The following is a 26,407-nucleotide window of genomic DNA, read 5'->3' as shown; positions in this document are numbered from 1 at the left end:
TCTTTCCCATCAGATTCAATTTCTACTTCAAATAAGTCGTGTTTAGGCTGGGGAAAAAAGCCTCTTCAAACCGCTCAGGAATTGGGCAGTAAATCAATGGCAGAACCAGTTAGTGCTGCTGGGAGACTGAGAGGCAGGGATTGATTGGAAGGGCTTTGGGAAGACACACAAATGGAACCCCCCGTTTTGGGGTCAGGATTCTGGGGATTCACCTCTGATCCTTCCCGGGTGTGTCCGGATCCTTCCAGGGCTCAGCGGTGTCTCCCCGAGGGCCCGCCACTCCCCAGGTATTTAGGGTCATTTCAGGCGGTTTAAGGTTATTTAGGGCTATTTAAGGCCACTGCAGGTTTTCAGCCCCAGGTGAACCCCCGGGACAGCTGCTCTCCATCCCCAGCAGTGAACCCTCCCGACCACGGCGCTGTCGGGAGCCGCTTTGGGTGGGAGCAAACCCCTCCCTGTGCCTCCTCCCGGGAGATGGATTTCTGCCAGAGAGCACGGCACGCCTCGGTGTGTTTTTAGGGAGAAGGGCCATTGAGCAAGGACGGGCCATTCCGGGGCGTTAACGCCCCGTGAAAAGCGCTCGTGATCCCGGGAAGTGCCGCCGCCGCTCCTGGAGCTGGTGACCCGGGACACGTCCCCTGAGGGCTTTGTACAGCCTTAACCCCAGCGAGGGGACCGCCTCTGGGAGCCCAGGGGCTGTCACCTGCTCTGCTTCTCCTTCAGCACCTCTGTGCAGCACCCCGTCCTTCCTCATCATCACCCTGTCCTTCCTCATCACTCCCCCATCCTTCCTCATCATCACCGCATCCTTCCTCATCATCACCCTGTCCTTCCTCATCATCCTCCCGTCCTTCCTCATCATCACCCCGTCCTTCCTCATCATCCCCCCGTCCTCCCTCATCATCACCCTGTCCTTCCTCATCATCCCCCTTCCATCCTCATCATCCCACCATCCTTCCTCATCACCCCCCGCCCTGCTCCGTCCCCGTCCTGCCCCTGTCCCCTCCCGGGCTCTGGGTGAGGCAGCCGTGTCCTTCCCTTGGGGGCCACTCCCGGGTGTGGGAATGAAGCAGTTCACGCCCTGGGCCTCCCTGCAGCCGCGTTAGGCTGAGATCTCCGTGCTCATGCATTGAAGAGAGTTTTATTTGCTGGGCAGGGGCAGAGCTGTCACATCCCAGCCCTCCTGCAGCCGGTGTTCCTGCCCAGGTCTGTCTGTTCCCAGTCCCATCCCTCAGTCAATCCTCCACCCCTGAGCAGCCCTGGAATGTCATCTCCTGTGCTGGCTCACCGGCTCTGCCTCGTGATTAATCTGCCTCCCGCCTGAGCTCTGAACCCATTTAAACAGCCTCAGCAGCCTGGGACTTCCTACAAGGCTTTCCATTTTCTCTTCTTATTTACTGTAGAAAATTGCTGATAGAAGAAAAACAGAAGTTTCCCCTTGGCTCGTTGCCCACAGCTTGAAGGGATGAGGAGCCGAGGTCCATCTGGCTGAGACGGGGAGGCAGGGACAAAAAGGGAGAAATGAGAGTGAGAACATCTGGATTTGGTTCCCAAGGTGTCCCTGGAGCAGATTGAAGCCCTGAAGTACCAAACCCACCACATTAAGTTGTCCTGGTCCATGTGGCCCCTGCTGAAAAGGAGGGATGGAGAGAGAGAAGGAGGACAAGCAGGAGGACGAGAATATTAACCAACATCAGCCTGTCACTTGGCAGATGGGTCCTGCAAATTCGGGTTTTCTCTGGAGTTAGGGAATATTTCCATCCTGTCAGCCTGGCCTGGTGACCTTGGCTCTTCATGGGACCCTGCTCTCATCATGAAGTCCTTAAGGCTGGGAAAGACCTCCAGGATCACGAGTCCAAGCATCCCACAAGAGCCCTGGGTGGTGCTGGGGAGCTGCAGGTGCTCCCACAGCTCCGTGCAATGACCTTGTCAAAAAGTTTTCTGCACTGAAATACTTGGAGGTGACTTAGAAAGCAGATCCATCATGTTTTTATGGCTGGAAGTGTTTATCACCATGTCTCAGCAGTATCTCATGAGGTGAGGAACAGTTATAAAAGCACTTTGAGCTGATTTGACAGTAAATGTTTTGTGGCCATCCTCTATTTCTTCCCTTTGTATTGAAGCTGCTGAGCTGTGCCATCGGTGTTTATGGGAACCCGAGGGAAGAGCCAGAGCTGGGCTGGGGGAGATGGTGCCAGGCCAGCCCTGGGGGCTGCAGGGGCTGGGGATGGGGGTTGGGGTTAGGGTTGGGGTTAGAATTAGCGTTGGGGTTAGGTTTAAGGTTAGGTTTTGGGTTATGGTTTTGGTTAGAATTAGGGTCAGGGTTAGGATTAGGGTTAGGTTTTGGGTTATGGTTTGGGTTAGAATTAGGGTTGGGGTTAGTGTTCTGGTTAGGTTTTGGGTTAGGTTTTGTGCTCGGTTTAGGGTTAGAGTTGGGATTAGGGTTAGGGTTTGGGTTTGGGTTAGGCTTTAGGTTTGGGCCAGGGTTAGGATTAGGCTCAGAGCTGGGGTTAGGGTTAGGGTTTTGGTCAAGTTTAGGGTCCTAGGGCACTGGAGGGGGCAGGGGGTGCTGGGACCATCCCGGCTGATTCCCCCTCCATGGCTGGGCACAGCCACACTCCCCGGGGCAGGGCACACTGCGGGGCCAGGAGGGAGCAGCTTTCTCTGCCCAGCTCTGAGTTTTGGGAGGGCAGGGCAGAGTGCTCTGCCTGGGAACGCAGCACGACTCAAAGTGTCACTGCTCTGCTCCAGGGAGCACCTTTTGGGAAGAGCTCGGAGCCAGCTCCATCCTTGTGCAGCCCCCGGGCCCCATCAGGGCTGTGAGGGGGCACTAAATTCTCTGTTGATGCTGAGAAATACAATATTTGCTGCACTGCCCTGGGTCTGGGAGGGTCCTCACCGCAGGGCACTGAGCTGCCAGCTCTGCAGGATTCAGGTGGCCAGAGGCACCCGCAGGTCTGGGCTGTCTGTCCCCTTCCTGGGGCTCCTCCCAGCCCCAAAGCCCCAGCCCCTCTCAGACCGGGATGTGCCGCACTCCCTCTGACAGCGGAGCTTTAACAGCCCGGGGTGAAGGAGCTCCGCTTTACCCCAGAGAGGCCATTACAGGAGACGCCGGGGAGGAGCAGGAAAGGAAACCGGGGACATTGTCACCAGCCCTGTCACCAGCACGGCCCGGCCCCTCTGCTGCTCCAGAGGAGTTGTTATTATTTATAAATAAGATATAACATTTATAAACCCTCCCCAGCCCAGCGTGACCTGCTCCCGCAAGGCTGTGTGTGTCACACGTGCACTCTGTGTCACAGGCGGTGTCACAGGCGGTGTCACAGGTGGTGTCACAGGCGGTGTCACAGGTTGTGTCACAGATGGGCTGGGTGGGCACAAGGACAACAGGACAGTGAGAGGGGGACACACTGATGGCTTTGCACATCAATTCACACCAATTCCCTGGGGAATGATGGATAACTGCAATCACCCGGGTATTCTTACTGATTTTTATCTCTTGGCAGGCTCAGGACTGCTCTGTTTGGACTAAACCCTGTTTGGACTCCCCTACATTTGACCAAGGTCCCTTTGGTTCTGGAATACTTTTGGATTTAATGATTCAGTTAATTGTTTGGCCTGATTGATAACCCACAATTCACCGGGAATTCAGACTCCGCGGAGCTCAGGTATTTTTTGACGTGACTTTTCTTTCAGTCCTTTGTGTGTCAGGAATCATCACACAGATGCAGGATATTGAGAGCCAGAGGGAAATCGTCCTGCTGGAGATTGCTGGAGTAAAAAGATTTCCAGTCCATCTTGATTCAATGTTTTTTATTGCTCTGAGCTCTGGGGAATTCCAGGGGCTGTGGGCAGCAGAGGGTCCCCCACCCTGTTGGGGTTCCTGCTGGCACTGGGGGGTCGGGGCTGGGGACAAGGTGGGGCCTGGCACAGCTGGGGCTCCCTGGGCTTGGGGGTGTTTTCCAACCTCAGGGACCCTGGGGGAGTGCCCTGGGCATCACACTGCTCCTTGCCAGAGCAGCAATTAAATCATGGAGCAATTCAATCATCAAGGAAAATCCTGTGGAGAAAGGGAAGGAAGTCTGAGTACAGAGAATATAATTTTTCCCCCCCTTGTCTTTTTGAGTAAACGTTGTGGAAATCAAGGGAAGGCTTGGATGGCAGGCACTTAACCACTAAAGATTTTTGCAAGAGTCATTTCCACAAATGTCTTACAGCCCTTCTATAGATCTGGAGCCTGTGCTTTTAATGGACTGACAAATGTACAGTAACCCCAGCTGAATGTTGCTCCCTTGCTTGGCTATCCAGATAAGAGGGATGCTTTCCTTTGATTGAGATCTTAAATCAATTGTTCCTTTGCCCAGTGGCTGGTGGTTATTATCCAAGGAGAAGATAAAGTTCAGATGGTAAATTGTTAATATTGTAAGAAAAATGTCTGTTGTGTCCTGCTTAAAGTTTCCTGTCTGGATGAAATACACTCTGCTGTAATATTTCCCATTGTGTGCAATCCATCAGAGCCCTGTGCAGCAGTGGCAGAGCTGCCTGTGGCCCCGCACTGCCAGCCCTGGCCTCTGCCTGCTCCAGCTCTGGCAGCTCTGGGGGCAGAGCCCGGGGCTCTCCTGGCACGGGATCGGCCCCTGGGAATGGGGAGAGCAGTGCCACAGCACCCCTGTCCTGCCCCAGAGCCCCGGGGTGCAGCCCCAGGGCTGGATAAAGCCCAGGGCTCACCTCACTGCTGCCCCTTCCCTTCCCTTCCCTTCCCTTCCCTTCCCTTCCCTTCCCTTCCCTTCCCTTCCCTTCCCTTCCCTTCCCTTCCCTTCCCTTCCCTTCCCTTCCCTTCCCTTCCCTTCCCTTCCCTTCCCTTCCCTTCCCTTCCCTTCCCTTCCCTTCCCTTCCCTTCCCTTCCCTTCCCTTCCCTGCCCTGCCCTGCCCTGCCCTGCCCTGCCCTGCCCTGCCCTGCCCTGCCCTGCCCTGCCCTGCCCTGCCCAAACCTTCCCTTCCCAAACCTTCCCAAACCTTCCCTTCCCTTCCCAAACCTTCCCTCCTCCCCAACCCTGGGCTGTCCCCGTGTCCTGCTGTCCCTGGGGTGTCCCCGTGTCCTGCTGTCCCCGTGTCCTGCTGTCCCCGTGTCCTGCTGGAGCAGCCCTGGCCCCCGAGGCCCCAGCACTGGGAATGTGGAGTCCTTAAATGCTTCCTGGGATTACTCATTCATTATTCATCGCCGTTTTGAGTTCCATGACTACAGTAAGAAATGAAAACTATTTGGAGGTTCTTCCTTTATAGCTGTGTTACCAAAGATACCAAATCTCCTCTCGAGCACTCAAAACACATCGTCTCACATTTGCTTCCCAAATGAGCCCCGACTGCAATCCCTCATCTACTCATCCCTGATTTAGTTGGGGTCCTAATATTTCACAGCCCTTTGCTATTGAATTTCCACCTCTTGTCATTGAGAGAAATAGTTCTGTTATTTTGTAATGGTGACTCATGTTGTACCTTATGAACTTTAACTACTCTCAGGGTCATTCTGCTGACAGATTGCTCTAGGCTGTTGCAGTAATTATTTGTCCTTGGGAAGATGCATATCCTGTATTGAAGGCACCCTAAGAATAAAACAATCTTCGGTATTAAAATGTCTGGTCTACCACTGGAAGATTAAATGCTTGTCCTTTTGACCACTTCATGCCAGTCCTTGAGAAGCAGAGACCCGGCAGAAAGCCCTAAAATCGCCTCCATGAAACGCTGCAAGAGAAGGTGTATAATTAACATGAATGTGTATCATTAGTTCTGATACATTCCTATTTTCCTTTCAGCTTTGTGTTCAGATCTGACAGCGATCACCAAGGAAACTGAGACCTGCTGGTGGCTGCTCACATCCCCCAGGGCTGAGCTCCTGCCTGGGCCCTGTTCCTCTGCTGGGGCAGGACAGGCAGCCCAGGGCTCCCAGCTCTGATTTCGGGGTTCTCTCCTGGCTTTGGGGCCCCTCAGCCCCCAGTGAGCTCTGTGGCAAAGGTGACCCCCGGCACGTCCTGCCCAAACCGGGGCAGGAATCCCAGCGTCCTTCCCTGCCCAGGTCCTGGGGTGTCCAGCAAACCGGCCCCAGCTCTGGCTGCTGCCCGGGGGTCTCCTGGTTTAGGGACCCACCGCTGCAGGAGGGCTCAGGGCAGGAGAGCAAACCCTGATTCCACCAAAAGCCACGGGAAAACTGGAGCAAAGTCACAATCTGAGACTTGGCCATAAATTGGGCAAGGGACTAACAAGGAGTGAAGAAGTCTGCCCTGCAGACCTCAGCCCCTGCAGCCACAGGGAGCCCAGCCCGGAGGGAGCTGGAGCCTTCCCCTGCTGGCCCTGCCCCAAACTGTCCCCGTTCCCACAGCGGCCCCAAACCCCTTTTCTTCCTCCTCTCTTTAACCCAGATTTGTGCTGCTGCTGCTGCTGTGACAGATGCTGAGGGAGGCTGACAATATTTCTGGTGTGAAAAGCAGGACTTCTCTGCTGACATGCTGTTAAAGGAAAGATTTGCTGCTGTGAGGCTGCTTCCCCTCCGGGTCATTTTCCAGAGGGAGTAACTTTGGCTCTGCTGCCTGGGGACGTTCAGGGGATGTCCCCTGCTCTGGGCACAGAGGGGACAGGGCCAGCAGTGCCACTCCATGGGGGTCAGGGCGGTGTCCTGCTCCATTCCCCCTCATCCATGCAGTTTTCCTGCAGGGTTTGGGCTTTCCCTGCTGTGGGAACCGCGGGATGGGGTTGTCACTCCTGGCCACCTCCCCAGGGATGTGGTTGTCACTCCAGGCCACCTCCCCAGGGATGGCGTTGTCACTCCTGGCCACCTCCCCAGGGCTGGCGTTGTCACTCCAGGCCACCTCCCCAGCCTGCAGTGAGCAGCCTTTTGTTCTTCAAAGCCACTTCGGGGGTTGAATGATCTTTTTGCCTGTTGACAGAATTTCCAGAGCTGTGCAGCTCCAGTTGCAAACATTCACCTGCAGTGTGCTCCCCGCTGCAGCACATTCCTGATGTTTCCCATTGACAAGGATCAATGGAGCCTGGATGAGGAGACAGATAAAGAAACGTATCTCTGGATAACGAGGGGCAAATGGCTCTTCAGAGCAAGCCGGCCTCATAAATTCCCACTTGTCTCTGCAGTTTTTCCGTGTTTTGGCTAAATGCTCAGCTCTGCGCGCCACCCCCCTCACCCCGGCTGTCTCTGGACTCTCCTCCATGCGCTTTCAGCGGTTTGCAGCGTCAGATGTTGCTCACAGCTGTAAGAGCAATTACCTTTTATCCTCCTGTAAAGGCGAGGCACTTGAGAGCATCTCCATGTGCAGAAAGGCTCCGGAGGGGCCTGGCCGGGGGGAGCCTGCTCCTGCCGCTGTGGGGCTGCCAGAGCTGCGGGGGATTAATGAGCCCGGGGGATTAATGAGCCCCTCTCCACCGCAGCCTTCCCTTCTTGTCCCTTCCTTATTATTCACACCAGTCTGTCTTTCACATCGTCTTCCATAGACACTCCAGATTAAATTCTCGTCATTATCATGATAGAACTGGATGAATAAGTGGCACATCTGTTCGTGAAGTGCTTTATTATCTGTTCTGATGAGGTTTGGGATGAATAGCGGGATGACTTAAATACGGAGCAGAGAAACACACACAGGTTCGTGCATAATCTCCAATTCACGGCCAGCAGTGCCAGCTCGAGGCATCTGATTTTATACAGAAGAGGTAATTATTAATTAGTGATTTGGGCCGATCTATCAGCAGGACCAACTTAATGAAGTGACAAGAGGAGACAGAGCAGACCTGACCGTGGAGCAGCACTAATGAAGCCCCACGCATTGTTAAACTGGGTCTTGTTCCATCACTGCAAAGGAAAACTCCATAAATATTTTATAAACACGCCATTCTGGCCATGTAAAACCAAATTGCACCAATAAATCCATTTATGCAGAAGTTATTTCCTAATCTCTTCCAGCTGCATATCGTACAAAGGAGGACTCTGGTCCTTTGTCTGTCAAAGAGAGGAAAGGGCTGAGTTTTGCACAGCCCGTGGTGGAGGAGAGCCCCAGGGCACCCAGAGCTCCACCCAGGACACTCAGAACTTCACTCAGGGCATGCAGAGCTTCACCCAGGACACCCAGAGCTCCACCCAGGACACCCAGAGCTCCACTCAGAGCTTCACTCAGGACACTCAGAACTTCACTCAGGGCACCCAGAGCTCCACTCAGAGCTCCACCCAGGACACCCAGAGCTCCACTCAGGACACCCAGAGCTCCACCCAGGACACCCAGCTTCACCCAGGACACCCAGAGCTTCACTCAGGGCACTCAGAACTTCACTCAGGACACTCAGAACTTCACTCAGGGCACTCAGAGCCTCACCCTTAACACCCAGAGCTCCACTCAGGGCACTCAGAACTTCACCCAGGACCCCCAGAGCCTCACCCATAACACCTAGAGCTCCACCCAGGACCCCCAGAGCTCCACTCAGGGCACTCAGAGCTTCACTCAGGGCACTCAGAACTTCACCCAGGACACTCAGAGCTCCACTCAGGACACTCAGAGCTCCACTCAGAGCTCCACTCAGGACACCCAGAGCTTCACCCAGGACCCCCAGAGCTCCACTCAGGGCACCCAGAGCTCCACTCAGAGCTCCACTCAGGATGCCCAGAGGTTCACCCAGGACACCCAGAGCTCCACTCAGGGTCTGTTCTGCTCCCCAGAGCCCTCAGCAGCCGAGGCCTTCCAGCTGCAGGTCGGGCTCCTTTGGCAGGGCGGGTTTCTCTCTTCCACACAAGGAATGTTGCTGGAAGTCGTGGGGAAATGCCCCGGTGCCAGGAAAGGACTCTGCACCCCAGGGCAGAACCTGCAGGGCAGCGCAGCTCCTGCCCAGGGCTCTGCAGCCACACTCAGGGAGATGAGGACCCAAAATCCAAAGTGCTGCAGGGGCATGGGAGCCCAACTGGGGATGTGACAGCCACACTTGGTGACAGAGAGGAGAGGAGAGGAGAGGAGAGGAGAGGAGAGGAGAGGAGAGGAGAGGAGAGGAGAGGAGAGGAGAGGAGAGGAGAGGAGAGGAGAGGAGAGGAGAGGAGGAGAGGAGAGGAGAGGAGAGGAGAGGAGAGGAGAGGAGAGGAGAGGAGAGGAGAGGAGAGGAGAGGAGAGGAGAGGAGAGGAGAGGAGAGGAGAGGAGAGGAGAGGAGAGGAGAGGAGAGGAGAGGAGAGGAGAGGAGGGCAGTGAGCGGGTGTGGGCTGGGCTCTGCTGCAGCTGCCACACGGATTTCTCATTTAATAGGGAAAAAAATCTCATCTAATCCCTTTTGATGGTCTTTTGCCGTCTAGAACGATGTGAAAATATTTAACTTCCAACTGAAAATACATAAGAAAAGTTAATTTAATATATCACTTAAAGGACAGGTCATTGTACACTCAACTCTCTGCCTTATTAAGGCATTAAGAGCTTAATTTTGGGCTTGAGCTGGGATCTGGGAGAGCAGAGCCATTCCCTGCCTCCAGGCTCAGGCCTGCAGAATCTCTCCATTAAAATGTGTTAATATTTTATTAAAAAATATCAATTGAACCTTGGCACTTTCAAAGAGAGTGCAGAAAATGCAGCTTGTCCCAGACCATACTCAGGCTCTGCTGTTGCCTACAGATTTTGAGATGCTTTTTTTTATTACTATTTTCCCCAATTTAGAAAGGCTCTTTACTGTGGCTTTCTCCAGGAGGCAGGATTCAAACCCGACCTGCTGCTGTAGGAATTTTAACTGTTCTGGAAGTGCTCTGGACTGCTCAGTTCAGACCATTGTTTTTGAGATCTGCCACGGTGTCAGATCCTGCACAGAACGTTTTTGTCTCCGTCTGAAGATAGTATCAATCACGTCTGCTCCCGCCAAGCCCCGAGGAGAAGAGCATTTATCAGTATCTATTAGAACAGCCTAAAAAAATTCCAGAGATGACATTTCATGGCGAGGGGATGATCTGGTTGGAAAATAGCAGAAGTTTGATGCTTTCCCTCAAGAATTCTGTGCTGCCTCCTTTTATAGCTGCTGTCATCACACCCTCCTCACACCTCACTCCTCTTACTTCAAGAGCTGCTTTTTATAAATCCCCACGTCAGTGCAGGGGAAGGTTCCCAAGGGGCCTGAGCAGGAGCCCCAGGGTGCTGAGCCACGGCTCCTCTCTGTCCCCTGGCCCTGGGCAGGGATTTTGGGGGCTGTGTCTGGTTTTGAGGGTGGGCAGGGCTGGCACAGGTGCCCAGAGCAGCCCCTGGATCCCTGGCAGTGCCCAAGGCCAGGCTGGACACTGGGGTTTGGAGCAGCCTGGGACAGTGGGAGGTGTCCCTGCCATGGCAGGGGTGGCCCTGGGTGGGCTTTAGGGCAGGGGTTTGGTGGTTCTGAGGCACAGGGAGGACACAGCAGCTCCTGTTCCCCTTTTGCTGCCCCAGTGCCCGGCCAGGCCGGTGTCACCCGGGCAGGAACACTGTCCCCAGGGGTGGGCACAGCCCCGGGCACTGCCCTGCACACACACAGCTCTGCCCCGGGCTGGGCTCCAGCCTGGCACCACACACATTTATCTGTGCCGTAAAATCTGCGGGCCCATTAAAGCAGATTATGCGCTAATAATTATGCAAATATTCCTTCGGTGAAACTATAAAAAACCTCATGAAGATTTAGCACATGGCCATTACGGGAGAGGAATATGTGGCAAATGAAAATGAAGATCGTCATTAACTTTAAGGAGTTCAGGGAGTTTTTTGCTATCATTTCAATCCGTGATTTGGGACGTCTTTGCGGGTTGAACCTGGAGGAGATGATTACTCAGAATGGTGTTAAAATCCAGCTGCAGGATGGAAATCTGCTCTTCTGGAGAAGACAGCTCACCTGCTTTGTCCCTTTGGAGAGGACTTCAATCCCGTGTTAGGGTATTAGTGAAGAGCTGGATAACGTTTGTGCTGCCATCAGGCAGCCCCAAGGGAATATCCACGCTCCAGGGAGTATCCATGGCCCAGGCACAGCCCAGGGTGAGGAGGAATCCCCAGGCTTTGGCCACTCCAGTGCCCCGGCCTGAGCTGTGGCTGCAGGATGGAGCATGAGCCTGCTGCCCCCAGAGCCTTCCTCTGGGCAAGGGGGGATAAAATACTGGCTGAGGAGACCACCCAGAGGAGAAATTCCTGATTAATTTATTGAAGTTGGGCTCAGCGTCCGGGTATAACGCTTTGTCCTTCATTAGCTACAAACCTTCAGGGGCCCTGGAGGTGCAGGTGCCACAGTGACAGCAGGGTCTTCAGAGCTGATGGATCGATCCCAACAGGAATTCTAAAAGGCAAATTTTTCATTATGCTTGGGCTCAGTGCTGTAGAAACCCGAGGAGCATTGGGGTGGCTGTGGTGTGTGCCCAGCTGTGACCCAGCTCAGGGCAGGGGCTGAGGGGCTGCAGCCCCCTCGGAGACCCTGGGCTGCCTGTTCATCGTGCACAGGCCGAGGACAGCTCTGGTGACAACAGGGACATTGTGTCTGTGTCTCGGCAGGAGCTGCAGCCTGGGCTGTGCCACCCACCCAGCAGCTTCCCTGCTGTCCCCCCCGTGTCCTCTCCTGTCCCCTCCTGTCCCCTCTGTCCCCCCTGTCCTCCCTGTCCCCCCTGTCCCCCCTGTCGCCCCCCGTCCCCTCCTGTCCCCTCCTGTCCCCCCTGTCCCCCCTGTCCCCCCTGTCCTGCTCCCCCACACCCCCCAGCACCACGGCAGGACCCTCCAGGCTCACGGGGAGGCAGGGGGTGTCCCATGGCCAGCAGAACGAGGGCCAGGGAAATGGTCCTAATGAGTAATTATCGATGTTTCATATGATTACATTTTGGTTATTCTAGTTCACAATAATAATAATGCAGAGGTATAGATATATACATATATACATAAATACATATATAGATATATAGATATATAGATACATGGATATGGATAGATATAGATATATAGATACAGACTTGTTCCCTTGGCCTAATGATGAAAATAAAAGCTCACAGCTCCATGAGTAGAGCCATTGATTTTAGCACTGGTAATAGCACTAAACTGCTATTCCCAACACATTATGTTAAAATTGCACATATTAGATGTCTTTATTGGATTTAAAAAATAATTACGGGAGCTTAATAACAACTTCAATAGCAGAGGCAGGACCAGGGAAAAGGCAGAACTCACGTTTTGGCTCCCAGGTGTCCAGCTGGGCCAGAGCAGGACGGAGCTCAGGGAGCTGTCTGGGGGTGAATGGGAGGGCAGGAACCGTGGATTTGTCCTGGAGCTTCAGCCAAGGGCATCTCCGGTGCCATCAGCACCCTCAGGCACCAGGAGCCCTTGTGCTGTCCCTGCTGCAGCTTTATCTGCCTTTGCATCAGCCCAGGGGGGAGTGGCGGGGAGGATGCTGGGCTGGGCCCAGCTCGAGCAGGGGGGACAGTGTCCCTTTGTCCCCGGCTGCCAGGGGCGCTGGAGGAGCACAGCTCGGGGGCCAGGGGCTCTCCCAGCCCTGCTCCTGGTCCTGTGCTCCAAATTCCAGCAAACACCAGATCTCCTGACAGCCCCGCCCTGCCCCGCCCTGCCCCTCCCTGCCCTGCCCCGCCCTGCCCCGCCCTGCCCCGCCCTGCCCCTCCCTGCCCCACCCCTCCCTGCCCCGCCCTGCCCCACCCTGCCCCTCCCTGCCCTGCCCCACCCTGCCCCACCCTGCCCCTCCCTGCCCTGCCCCGCCCTGCCCCGCCCTGCCCCGCCCTGCCCCTCCCTGCCCCACCCCACCCTGCCCCACCCTGCCCCACCCCACCCCACCCTGCCCCACCCTGCCCCTCCCTGCCCTGCCCCACCATCACAGACATCCCTTCCCCCTTCAGCCAGCCCGACGTCCCCAAATCAGGAATGTTTTGCCCTGGGAAAGACCCAGTGCAATGTGCTGGAGGGTTTGGGTGTGGCAGCCTGCTGTGGCACGGGCACAGTGCCCAGGAGGTTGGTCACAGAGGTGGCTTTGGGCCCCCTGGCTGCTGCCTGCTGGCATCTCTGGGACACAGCAAACACAAGGAGCTGGGCCTTGTTTTCTCCTCCCGTGAATTTGGCATAATAATAAAAAATACATCTGGAAGGATGCAAAATTTATGCCATGGAGAGGATGCTTCTAGTATTAATGGTTTTAGTGATTTTTTTAACGAGTCTCTGATGAACTCATTTTTCTCCAGCTTTTCTTTGGGAGGCAGCTCATTAAGATGCCATTTAATTGCTGCGAGTTTTTCTCGCCGTGCTTTAAAAATCCTGAGCGTTTTGGTCTTATTTTGGAGCCATTAGTGATATTTGTGTCCTCCCAGCCCTGTTGGGTGACTCAGTGTCACCCCCAGGCTGGGGCAGTGCAGGGCACACGTGGGCACGGGGACAAGCTCGTGGCTCCTCTTCCCACGGAGCTCAGGGGGTGTTTTCTGCTCCGCTCCCTTTCCGTGGGTGCTGGTCCCTGTTTGGGGCATTCCCAGGGGCTGGCAGGGACGGGCTGAGGGTCTGCAGCCCCCCGAGCTGGGGACAGTGTCCCTGAATGCCCAGGGCCACACGGTCCCGCTGACACAGACCACAACAAACGCCGCGCTGGTCTTTGGTTGGTTTTTATTTATCAATAAAACGATACTACAAAACATGGGAAACATCTGCATTAAATACAGACCCGCTGAAACTGTGCCAGATTTTAACCTGCTGTATTTATGTACAGAGTTCTCCCTGCAGAGCCCGGGGCAAAGGAGCGGGGCCGGGCCGGCAGCACCGAGAGGGGCTGGAGTGAGCGGCGAGGGAGTGTCCTGTGTCCTGTGTCCTGTCCTGTGCTGTGTGTCCTTTGCCCTGTCCCCTGTCCCCTGTGTCCTGTGCCCTGCCCTGTGCCCTGTGCTCTTCCCTGTCCCCTGTCCCCTGTCCCCTGTGCCCTGTGCCCTGTGCCCTGTGCCCTGTGCCCTGTGCCCTGTGCCCTGCCCTGTCCCCTGTGCCCTGTGCCCTGTCCCCTGCCCCCTGTGCTGTCCCCTGTCCCCAGTCCCCTGTCCCCTGTGCCCTGCCCTGCTCCTCTCCCTGCCCTGTCTCTAGGCACAGGGAAGGCTGGAGGGTGCCGGGCTCTGCACCCCAGCCTCACTGTCTCACCCTTCCTGTCCTGGGGGCAGTGGCCCAGCTCCTCCTGTGCCCGGGTTTGGGGCACGGCAGGAATTCTGTCCCATCCTGGGCGGCCCACCGTGCCTGCAGGGTCACCCTCAGCTGCCTGCTCGGGGGCAGCAGGGGTGGCACGGGCTCCCCAGACACACCTCGTCACATTTTGGGGGTCGGGGCTGTCCCTGGGCCGGGGGAATCTCCTCTGGAAAGGCTTTGGACCAGCTTTGGGTTTGTCTGTCCCACCCAGGACCTTGGCAGCAGGGGCACAGAGCGAGGCCAGCCCGGCCTGGGGCTCCCAGCCAGGATACACCTGGGGGACGTGGATGGATAGATGCTTCTATATATAAGCTCTCTTAATTATATAGTTGTAAGGCAGATTAAAATCATTTTCTGCTATCACCTGGTGTCAAAGGGAATCTCTCCTTTCTGTGCACATCACCAGAGCTGCGTGGGGGAGGTAATTACATCCTCAGTAATTATTGTGCAGGTGTTCTACCCCGGCTCCCACTGCTCCTTCACATCTGCCCTGACGTGAAAAGCAGAAAAGACAGTGCTCAGAAGTGTCAGAATAACCAAAGTCAGCCTCCTGCTCGGGCATGGGAGTGGGCAGCCCTGCCCAGGACCGGGGGCTGTCCTGGCCAGGAGAAGAGCTGTCCCCCTGGCCAGGAGCTCTGCGGGCCCTGGGATGTGGCTGGATGGAGCTGAGGGACAGCCCGGGCACAAGGGGGCTGTGAGCCCCAGCTGTGCCTAGCGGCAGCAGCAGAGGGTCCCCTCAGCCCCCGAGCTGTCCCCTCAGCCCCCTGGACTGTCCCCTCAGCCCCAGAGCTGTCCCCTCAGCCCCCTGGACTGTCCCCTCAGCCCCTGGGCTGTCCCCAGCCCTGGGCTGTCCCCTCAGCCCCCGGGACTGTCCCCAGCCCTGTGCTGTCCCCTCAGCCCCTGGGCTGTCCCCTCAGCTCCCGAGCTGTCCCCAGCCCCGTGGACTGTCCCCTCAGCCCCTGTGCTGTCCCCTCAGCCCCTGGACTGTCCCCTCAGCCCCTGGGCTGTCCCCTCAGCTCCCGAGCTGTCCCCAGCCCCGTGGACTGTCCCCTCAGCCCCTGTGCTGTCCCCTCAGCCCCTGGGCTGTCCCCTTAGCCCCCTGGACTGTCCCCTCAGCCCCCGAGCTGTCCCCTCAGCCCCTGGGCTGTCCCCTCAGCCCCTGAGCTGTCCCCTCAGCCCCCTGGGCTGTCCCCTCAGCCCCTGAGCTGTCCCCTCAGCCCCCTGGGCTGTCCCCTCAGCCCCCCTGGGCTGTCCCCTCAGCCCCTGGGCTGTCCCCTCAGCCCCCCTGGACTGTCCCCTCAGCCCCTGGGCTGTCCCCTCAGCTCCCGAGCTGTCCCCTCAGCCCCCGGGCTGTCCCCAGCCCTGGGCTCCAGGCAGGGTGGCCGATGGGGACAAGCTGACCCCAGAGCTGGCAGGACACTCCAGGGACACGGGGCCCCTCTGCAGGTGCTGGCCCAGGGCAGGTGCCTCCTGCAGGGGCAGAGCCACGACAGTGATCCTGGTGTCACCTGCCTGGTGGCACTGCCAGCACCGGGCTGGTGCCACAGGGGAGCTCAGCGAGCGTCCCCCTCCCCACAGAGGGACACGGGCCCCAGCCCTCAGCCCCCACGTGTCAGGCACTGCAAGCCCCAAATCCAAGAGCAGCACACGGGCAAAGGCTGCAGCCAGGGGCAATCCACCTTCTCCAGGAGGGGCCACTGCAAAGGGCTTCCTCTCAGCCACAGCCAGGTGCTGCAGATTGAAAATGATAACAGCCACAAACCCAGCAATAAACTGGGGAAACCCCACTGCTTTCCAGGGGGTAAGGCCCAGGCAGCAGTGCTCACATGAGCCAGTGTGAATCCCGGGAGCACAAAGCCTGGATGTGTCTGTGGTGCATGGATGTGTCCCTGGTGCCTGGATGTGTCCCTGGTTCCTGGATGCGTCCATGTGCCTGGATGTGTCCATGGTGCTTGGATGTGTCCCTGATGTGTCCCTGGTCCCTGGATGTGTCCCTGGTGCCTGGATGTGTCCATGTACCTGGATGTGTCCCTGGTGCCTGGATGTGTCCCTGGTCCCTGGATGTGTCCATGGTGCCTGGATGTGTCCATGTGCCTGGATGTGATGTGTCCCTGGTCCCTGGATGTGTCCCTGGTGCCCTCAGTGTGTGGCAGCTGAAGGGTACCAGCTCCTCTGTTCGTGTCTGTGAGCGTTCCCTGCAGCGCTGGGACTGCAAACATCACCTGTGAGCCCCCAGCTCCCCCGGGCACGGTCCCCCAGCCCAGCCCAGCCCGGGCCAGCCCTGCCCCAGCAGTGACACCAGAGCAGGGGACAGCAGCAGCACCTTCCCCTCCACCCCCAGGCCCTGAAAATGGCATTTCTAGCACCTGTAGGCCAGCCAGCCAGCGGGGTGACCCCCCTGCTCAGGGCACAGCTGTGACTCCACCCGTCCCGGATCTCCCTCTTTCCTGTGCTCTTTGCACCAGGGCAATACAGCAGGCTAAAAGCTGCAGGAGATTGTTCACATAGCACAGCAGAAACAGTTACCAAGTTATATTTGTCAGAGTCACAGTAGTTTATGCATATTTGCTATTCACAGACTGCAGAATATTGCCAATAACCTCACTGGTGGGACTGACGACACGGATACATGCATTCAGGTGAGACCATTAGCAAGGATGTCTATACTGTAGTAAGCACATTCATTTTGTTTTAAACACCTTCCAGTAAAATCGATTCCTTTAAATTTGTAGTTAAAACTTTTTTTTTGTTTTGTTTTTTTGTTTCCACGATTACGCACAAAAGAACCTGTAAACAGTTTGACATTACACTTATGTACAAGTGAACCACGTTGGAGAGTCGAGAGGTAATTCAGTGGGTGCCACTTTATCTACATCAATGTGCAAGAGACTGACTCAGCCTCGGCGAAGTCATTAATGCTGAATGAGGTCCGGAAATGTAACGAAGGCAAGGCCCCGAGAGACCCCAAAGGCCCTCTGCACCCCCGTGGGCTGGGGAATATTGCACTGCAGCACCTCAGCACAGCCCCAGGGCCTGGGGTCCAGCCCTGCGTCCCCAGCTGGGGACAGCCCCAGGGGACCACGCAGGGACATCATCTCCAAGGCCACCCATGGAGCCAGCCGGGCCCTGCCACCCTCCTGCTTCACCTCGCTCCTTTTCTGTGGAACTCTGAATCCGTGTTTGCTCGAGCATTGCTATAGTTTAAAATCTGCAATATCCTACTTATAAACGGATTTTTTTTAGCTAAGTGACATCAATGCCAAGAAAAATAAAGAATGTCTTTTTATAATATAAATAATTTAAAAGTGCTTTTTCTTTTTTTTTTTTTCCTTCCTTTTTTTTTCTTTTTTTTTTTTTTTTTTTATTTTTTTATTCTTTTACTATTAATCTACAAAACCCCGTTGGGGCGTTAACTATCCATAAGACTGGACAATTATTTTGTACCATGATACACATGGGGCCTTATGCATAAAGTACTCTGAAAGTCAAGTCTGAACTCGCAGTGGTGGGGGGCTTTGGGAAAGGATGGGAAATTCCCCCCAACCTCCCCAGGGCTGGGAAATTCCCCCCAATGTCCCCAGGGCTGGGACAGGAGGGCAGCACAGGGCTGAAGCGCTCAGGTGTGTGCTGGCCATTGCAATAAACCCAACCTTGTCTCCTCCTTCAGCCCACAACTTGCAAATAAAATTAATAAATGGACTCGCCCAAGGTAAACCCAAAACGTTCTCCAGAGCCCTGCACAGCCTCTGTGCTGTGTGTGCAGATGGTTCAGGGAGGAAACCGAACCCTTTGGGCCCCATGGGTCTGTGGAAATGACGTGTCCTCTGTGTCCCCCCAGTGCTCTGAGTCCTGCTCAGGGCTCGGGGGGGGTTGGGGTGGCAAAGCCCCTGGAAACTGGGAATTCTGCCTCTGGGAGCTGAGCCTCAGTCCCACTGCACTCCAGGTGAGATTTCACACTGGCTGGGAGAGAACTTGGTGTGTTACTGGTGGAAAGTAGCTCAGAGTCCACTTTCCTCCCCAGATACTTTAGAAAGAACAAAGTACTCTGTGAGTACTTTGGTCACTCCTTCCTGACCCAGCACCACCCTGGGCTGAGCTGCGGGGCCCTCATGGAGCATCATTTCCAATTCCTGCTCTGTCTCAGCCTCCCAGCGTTTCTCTGCCCCACTGCCAGTGTCCCAGCCGTGTCCCAGCAGTGGCACAGGGAGCTGTGGGCACTGGAGGTGCAGAGAGAGCAGCAAGTGAGGAGGGGAGAAGGGGAGCTCTGGGCAGAGCTGCTGCCCCTCCAGGGCTGTGAGAGCCCAGCACCAGCCCTGTGTCCCACCCCCAGCCCCTCTGAGCAGCACAAAACCTGCCAGCCCAGCCCCAGCTCTGCACAAACCACCCACCCAACAGCTGTCCGTGCGACCACAGCAGAAGCAGGTCCCTCAGAGGTGCAGCAGGACCCACACCAACACACAGACAGGCACCAGCCCCTGGCACTGCCCTGGCCCCAGGCTGGCTTTCCCAGCAGCTTGGGCCTGCCTGTCATTACTGACCTTTAAGACCTTTATTTCTGTGGCACTGGAGAGCAACAACCGTTTCATCTCAAACTGGAGACGTGAAGGCCACATAAATCAAGCCCACTTGGGCGCATCTCATTTGGTCTAATTTTCCCCAGTTATTAATCATGGAGCAATCCCGTGTCCCTGGAACACACACATCCACCCTGCACACAGAGCTTACAGCCCAAAGGGTGCTAAAGAGAGACAGGGAAAGGTCTGGAGTGAAAGCACGAGGGTTTAGCTGCAGTCTCCTGCCGGGGAGCCAAGGTGACCTGTCCTGAACCCCGTGCCCTGGGAATCCACAGGACAGCCTCTGCTCCCCAGTCCTCACGGGGTGCCAGAGCAGGAGGACAGGGCGATGGTGACACAAACCCACAGAGGGACATCTCCAGTGCCCCAGGGAAGGGGAGGCTGGCAGGGGGAGCAGGAGAGAGACAGGGAGATGGATTTCTACTGTTCAGCCCTCCAAGGCCTGGGGAAGAAACGGGACATCCACAGCCTAAAAAAATGCTCTTTTCTGAGAAAGTGCAGTTAGATAAGGAGAGAGCCAGAAAATCTTTAAGCAATGTATATAGATATATATATACATATATATATATACACAGAGATATATATACACACATATATATATGCACATATATAAATACACATGCTTAAACGGCCGGGGCAGAGCTGGGCCTTTGTGCTGGGCTCCTCTCGGGGCACAGAGCCCTCTCCAGCCCCTGCCTGCTCGGGGCCACGCCAGTGCCCTCGGCCTGGGCCTGCCCGTGCCCTTAAGGTCTGCAGCTTGTGTAAGACTCCGGGTTTACAAACAAAAGCGTTTGTCATTGTGCTTCCAGGACTGCAAAAAATATCGTTCCCCTACCACTAGAAATGTTAAGGTGAAATAGGCAAATTTAGGCAGTACTAGAGATGGGTTTTGGTTTTGGTGACCTAAGGAATGGTTCCTGCTGGGGATGCTGTATCACGCGGGGTCTGGCTCTAAGGGGACAAGGGGCTGCGCTCTCCCCACCCGAAGCCTAGAGGTGATACTTCCGCAGCAGTTCCGATTGCCAGGCGTGCTTCCTCTCGGGAAACCTGTCTGGGATTTTGATCTTGAGGAAATCCTGGATACACTTCTCCAGCTCCTCCTCGATGGAGAGCTTCTCCTTCACGGCTTTTTTCTTGCTGGAGTTGGACTCTCGGGAGCCGGAGGTGAGAGTCCGGAGCAGGTCGCTCTTCCTGCGGATCTCGGATTGCTGCAGCAGCTGCACGGGCCCCTTCTTGGCCGGCCTGTCCAGAGTCTGGATGTTGGGCTGCCGGGTGACAGGCCCGCAGATGACGGTCTCCTGAGGGGAGCTGGCCTCCGACTGGCTGTCGCAGCTCGACGTGGACAGCTCGTTGCAGGAGGTGCCGCTCTCGCCCTCCTTGTCGCCCTTGCCGTTCTTGCAGCAGCAGTCGCAGTGGGACGAGGACCAGCGGGAGGGTTCCCCTGCAGGGGACACAGAGCCCGGGGTTACTGCAGCTCCTCGCCCCCACACACCCCCACAGGCTGCTGAGCCCCCCGGCAGCCAGGGGACCCTGCAGGGACCTCCCCTGGACACCACCACTGACCGCCAGCAAAGGCCCCGGGCCCCACGGGCTGGTTCCCATCGCCCTGGAGCTCCTCCATCCCACTCCATGTGCTGCCCAGTATCCAGCGTGGGCTGGAACTTCTCCTGAGACCCTCAGGGAGAAACCACCTCGTGAGTATCCGACTGAGCAGCCACGGCTGGAGCTGCCCTGGCTTCTCCAGACACGTTTCCTCCCTGAGCTGCCCTGCAGAGCCAGCTGGTGCAGGCAGCACTGCAGCCTCTGTCCTGGCAGGCATCGCCCCCCGAGAGCCCCCTCCCTCCCCAGAGCAGTGCTGCCCCCCTCAGAGCCCGCTCACACCCACACCGGAGCCTCTGGGGACACTGGGCCCTTCCTCCGCCTGAGCCCCGCCATGGGAAGCCCAGGACAGCGACAATTCCCGATCCTGCGGGGCTGGAGGATTTGTTTTCCAGCTGGAGCCCTGCCCAGCTGCAGCAATCCGTGACCAGGGGACAGCTGGCACCGGGAACAACAGCTCTGTGCCCAGCCCAGCCCAACCAGCACGGAGAGAGGGCTCAGGGGGAGCATCCATCCCTGCATGGAATGGCCATGGAGCATCCCTGCATGGAATGGCCACGGACATACCCACAGGGAATGCCCCTGTCTGAGCCTGGAGGGAGCCACCCTGTCCCCAGTGTCACACTCGGACCTGTCCCCAGTGTCACACGAGGGGCTCTCACAGCAGGACAGGGGCTGGAGGAGAGGCAGAGAACAGGGATGGTCTGGTTGGAGCTGCAGCTCTGACCTGGGCTGGCAGCGGTGACCGGGCACACGGTGACAGGGACACACGGTGACAGGGCACAGCTGCACCAGAGCTCCTGTAGGGCCAGTTGGGGAAATCTCCTCACACCGTGGACTGAGGTGACTTTTTGCTGCTCTGTCCCCACTCCAGACCCCACTGACAAACGGGGACAAGCAAGAGGAGGAGGAACAGGAGGTGCCAATGGAGAGCCCTCGAGGCCGGGGGAAGGGCAGTGAGCACTGACAGAGCCCCCGGCTGCCCTGTCCTCTCCTGCCCTGCCCTGCCCATCCCTGTCCTGTCCTCTCCTGCCCTGCCCATCCCTGCCCTGTCCTGTCCTCTCCTGCCCTGTCCTGCCCTGCTCTCCACTGCTGTGTCTCCATCCTTACCCAGGAGCACAGTGCACACAATTTACAGGAACAGGCAGAAAACCAGAAATGAGGAAACCTCCTCATCTCCTCCTTCCTCTTCCTTGTCAATGATGGAGTCTCTCAGTCTGGGAGCTCCAGGGCTACTCTGATTTACAGACTCACTTCAAAGCTGCCCTGTGTCTTGTCTGAAAACAGTCAGTAACGGCTAAATGGAATGTTTTTATCAATTTCTGGCTTGGATAAAGGCATTATGAACTGAGCCCCTGTAAAACCCTGACCCACGCGCTCTGAGAGCACTTCCAGGAGCTGTGTGGGTCCCGGCTCCTTCCTGCAGCTGATCCCCACCTCCCACAGCAGTGGGACAGTGAAACCCAGAGGGCAGCGCTCAGCCAGCCAAGGAGCAAAGCTCAGGGTGCCTCCAGCACCCAAAGCCATCCCCGACCCCAAAGCCACTCCCTGACCCCAAACCCACTCCCGACCCCAAACCCACCCCCTGACCCCAAAGCCATCCCCGACCCCAAACCCATCCCCGACCCCAAAGCCATTCCCGACCCCAAACCCGCCCCCTGACCCCAAACCCATCCCTGACCCCAAACCCGCCCCCTGACCCCAAAGCCATTCCCGACCCCAAACCCATCTCCGACCCCAAAGCCGCCCCCTGACCCCAAAGCCACCCCCCGACCCCAAACCCATCTCCAACCCCAAAGCCAATCCCCGACCCCAAACCCATCCCCGATCCCAAACCCATCCCCGACCCCAAACCCAATCCCGACCCCAAAGCCATCCCCCGACCCCACAGCCGCCCTGCCGGGCCCAGGGCACAGCCGCGATCATCGGTGGGGCTCCGCGAACCGGCACAAAGTGCTCGGGCCGCCCACACCCGAGCCCGGCTGGGACTCAGGGGCAGTGTCACAGTCCCAGGGTGGCTTTGGCCGGGTGTTGACGCCCCCGCAGCCCCCTGGGTGCGCAGGGACACCTCCCGGGCACCGGCGCTGTCCGAGCTGCCCCTGGGGCTCGGGGCTGGGGCAGGGACGTGTCCCACGGAGCGCGGGGGAGAAGGCGGCAGGGATGGAGCCGGGCGGGGGCACCGGGACCCTCCAGCGGCCCTCGGGCACAGAACACACTTCATCACCGCCAGACACGGCTTTTATAAGCCAATTAGGACCTATTAGATGCTAATTTCGCTTCATGAATATTCACCAACAATGGGCACACGGCGGGTGGGCCGGGGACAGAGAGGATTTACCCCGAGGGAAGAGCTCTGTGCGAGCCCCGGGGCAGCTCCCGGGGGTCCCTGGGCCGGGCTGGGGCAGCAGCAGCCGCTGTCCCCGCAGAACACGGCACATCTGTCCAGCTGTGGCCCATCCCGGGGCCGGGCAGGAGCGGAGGGATCCCAGAACATCTCGTGTCCTGCAGCTGCAGCCCCGAGCACAACGGCAGCAGAGCCGACTTAACCACAGAGCCCATTAATTAATGTCTAAATGCTTTGAGATTCTTAGATAAAAGTGGCTAATTAATTCTGGCCTGGCTTTTCCTGCTCGCCTCCCTGATCTCAGCGCATTTCTCTCCCAGTGCCCTAATTATAATAATTATTATTAGAAGCTTCTGAAGCAGCAGCAAAGCCTCTGATGTATAATTGACACACAAACCAGCAGCCACCCAGTTTTCCCCTTCTCCTCTCCCTTTCCCAGGCTGCGGGGAGGAGACGGGAAATCCCTGAGCAGGAGGACAGCTGCTGTGGGAAAACTGGGGAGGAGCGAGGAGCTGGGACAGAAACCACCAGTGACAAAACCAGTGAGGATTTTCCACGGTGAGAGGTGACACTGGGACCCTCCCCCAGCTCAGACACCAGTTTGATCCCAGTTTGAGCCGGGAAATGCCGAGCCCGGGATGAACAGCCCAGCGCAGACAGCCCTGGGGCACAGGGCCCTGTCCCCATCCCATGCCCTGTCCCCAGCTGGCAGTGCCACCCCAGAGCCAGGGGGCTGCACAAACCCTCTGAGGGCTCTAAAAGTGCCCAAAGAGCGCCCAGGAATGCAATGTTGGCACATTTCAGAACAAATGTTACAGACGTCCCTTCCCTGGGAAATCTTAGAATTGTCACTTTTAGTCCTCCTGGACCCGGGCTGACATTCCCAGCGGTGGCAGGGCACTCACCGGGGTGGGCACTGAGCTCTCCCAGCTCTGCCCTCTCAGGATCCTTCCCAGGATAATGTTCCTTTTGCTCAGTTTCTGCAGTTGGCACAGCCCTTTTCCTGAGCTCTGTGGCCGGGCTGGGGGTGGTGTCACGGCTGGGAAGGGACAACATCCCCAGGCAGCAGCTGGGACACATCTGGTGCCTGGTTTTGAGGCAGACAGGGACATTTTCTGTGTCCAGACTCTCATTTACCTCCAGTGTGTGGCTGTACCAACTCCCAGCCTGCGATCATCACTTGAGCCATTTTCCTGCTGTTCTCAATCCGCTCTGGTCCATTAGTGTATTCTCCTCGCCTTTTATTCCTTTCCCTGCTCCTTCTGCTGCAGGGCTTTATCGTTGGTTTGATTTATTTCTGTTTCACGCTCCTTTTCCCCTTCCTGTCCCACGACTTTCACCTCTCCTCTGCTGTGGGTTTTGCTGCCTCCTGCTCCCTGTCTGTCCTCTCTGGGGCTCAGCACTAATTGGAGCATTAATGAACCAGCGCGGCCCCGTGGGCAGGGCAGGCAGGGGACAGGGGTGTCCCCCGGTCAGGGGTGTCCCATGTCACCTCCCTGTCACCCCCAGCCCCCCGGAGCCCTGTCAGCGCTGTGCTCCCAGCCCGGGCACCCTCTGCTCTCCCCAGCTCCCAGGAATGAGGCTCCCAAACATATCCCCGTTGTTGCTGTGGTCAGCCCCAGCTGGATCCCCGGGCTGAGGGCAGGGGGACGCTGGCTCAGGTCGAGGGGACAGTTTGATTGAGACCAGGCACTGCCCAGCTCCTCGCAGGGCTCTGCATCCCTGAGGGAATCGAGGGGCTTGGGACTGGTGAGAGACCGAGCTCTAATTGGTGTTTTAGTAAATACACTCTGACTTGTATTCGATGGATTTATCAGCAGAAAATGCCCCTGTCCAAAGGAAATTGCCCAGGCGGAGCTGAGGAACGATGGCGAATTGCAGGCGCTGAGGGGCTCCAGGCTCTGTCCCGGGGTTAATTCGCTTTTGGGATCAAGCATCTGCAGGAAAATTTCAGTGAGAGACAAAGCTGGGAAGGACTTGGCAGTAGCATCATGGTTTAACCCTCCCATATGCTCAAAGGCAGCAGCGAGAGGGATCTGAGGAGAGGAGGGAACTGGGGGGAGGAAGGGAGCTGGAGGAAAAGGGATCGGGGGAAGAAGGGAACCAAGGAAGGAAGGAGGGAACAGGCAGAGCCCGTGGCTGTTCCAGCCCCCTTAGCAAGCTCACACAAATTTTTCCATTCTGGGGGTGTCTGGGGACACCTAAGTGCTGCCATCTGATTTGAATTCGACTTAAATTTAAAACTTCTAGTTCAAAGTGCTGTCCATTTAAACATCCTGGACTTGCCAAGCCAATATAAACCCCAGAACTGCTCCCTGCTCTGTCTTGTTTGTGCACAGCGATTTTCAGCCAGTCCCCAGCAGCACTCACACTCCCATCAGGAGCCTCCCAGCACATTGTCATTTTACCAGCACTCCTGCGAGCTTCCCGAAAACACTTGGTTCTGGAAGTGAACTTCTGTAAGAGTATCAAATTTGTTTGAAAATAAAAATAAGTTCCCCAAATGGTGGAGAAAATGAGCCCTAAAATACCAGAAGGCATATTAAATGAGCCAAAATATTTATATCGGGATCTTCGCAAAGTAACATGTGATGGAGCTAAACCTTGGAGAGGAGGGAGCAGCCTGAAGTGTGAGCAGCAGGCTGGAGAGACACGGGAGTGTGGGTTGGAGCTGCTCCCCGGGCACCGAGAGAGGGACACTGCTCCTGTGGCCACTGCACCCTCCTGGGCACTGCCCAGCCGGGCAAGGAACAGCCTGGGCTCTGCTGGTGGCCCCGTGCTGGCCACAACTGCAGCCCCAGCCCCAGCCGTGAGCCCTGGGGTCCCCAGGGACCACCCCCAGTCCTAACTGTGAGCTCTGGGTCCCCAGGGACCACCCTCAGCCCTAACTGTGAGCCCTGGGGTCCCTGGGCTTCACTCCCAGCCCTAACTGTGAGCCCTGGGGTCCCCAGGGACCACCCCCAGTCCTAACTGTGAGCCTGGGTCCCCAGAGTGCAGCCCCAGCCCCAGATGTGAGCCCCGGGTCCCCAGGGTGCAGCCCCAGCCCTAACTGTGAGCCCTGGGGTCCCCAGAGTGCACCCCCAGCCCTAACTGTGAGCCCTGGGGTCCCCAGAGTGCACCCCTAGCCCTAACTGTGAGCTCTGGGTCCCCAGGGTGCACCCCCAGCCCCAGCTGTGAGCCCTGGGGTCCCCAGGGTGCAGCCCCAGCCCTAACTGTGAGCCCTGGGGTCCTCAGGGTGCACCCCCAGCCCTAACTGTGAGCCCTGGGGTCCCCAGGGTGCAGCCCCAGCCCCAGCTGTGCCCCTGCCCTCCAGTGCCCACCCTGAGGTGAGCCCTTGGCCAGGCTGGGGCAGAGCTGAGCCCTCCCAGCTCCCCTGGGGCTTTCCCTGTCGGTTCAGCAGGACGCTGCCCGAAGGGGGGCAGGAGCAGATGAGCTGCTCCGGGGGAAGAGCTGAGGTCTCAGTCCGGTACCACAGGAGTCGTGCTCCTGAAGGAATACCTCGGTGCTGCAGCTCCCTGGCTTGGTGCTCCCCTTTCCCAGCACCGTGAACAGAAACAGTATTTGGCCATCATCAGGACTGAGGCATTTCGGTGGATTTTCCTCAGGGAAAACGATGTTGATATGAAAACCTGACACTTGAGATTTCTTCTGCCCACAGCATTTGTTCTTTCTGTTCTGCCAAACAACTCCAGCTGGGGTAAGTCTGGAGCTCAGACAACTC

At 57.0% G+C, this 26,407-nt stretch overlaps 1 protein-coding gene across 1 annotated transcript in view; it reads right to left on the bottom strand.

Annotated features, from left to right (window-relative positions):
• Window positions 1-19,476: 19,476 nt before the first annotated feature.
• Window positions 19,477-26,407, bottom strand: part of KCTD16 (potassium channel tetramerization domain containing 16) — a 57,389-nt gene continuing 50,458 nt past the window's right edge. The window contains 1 exon segment of the mRNA XM_066329440.1: window positions 19,477-20,184. Coding sequence (XP_066185537.1) covers window positions 19,733-20,184 — 452 coding nt within the window. The 3' untranslated portion in view covers window positions 19,477-19,732.

The sequence above is a fragment of the Sylvia atricapilla genome, chromosome 14, assembly GCF_009819655.1.
Source record: "Sylvia atricapilla isolate bSylAtr1 chromosome 14, bSylAtr1.pri, whole genome shotgun sequence".
Lineage (NCBI taxonomy): Eukaryota > Metazoa > Chordata > Aves > Passeriformes > Sylviidae > Sylvia > Sylvia atricapilla.
This window is presented reverse-complemented; position numbering and strand designations above follow the sequence as displayed.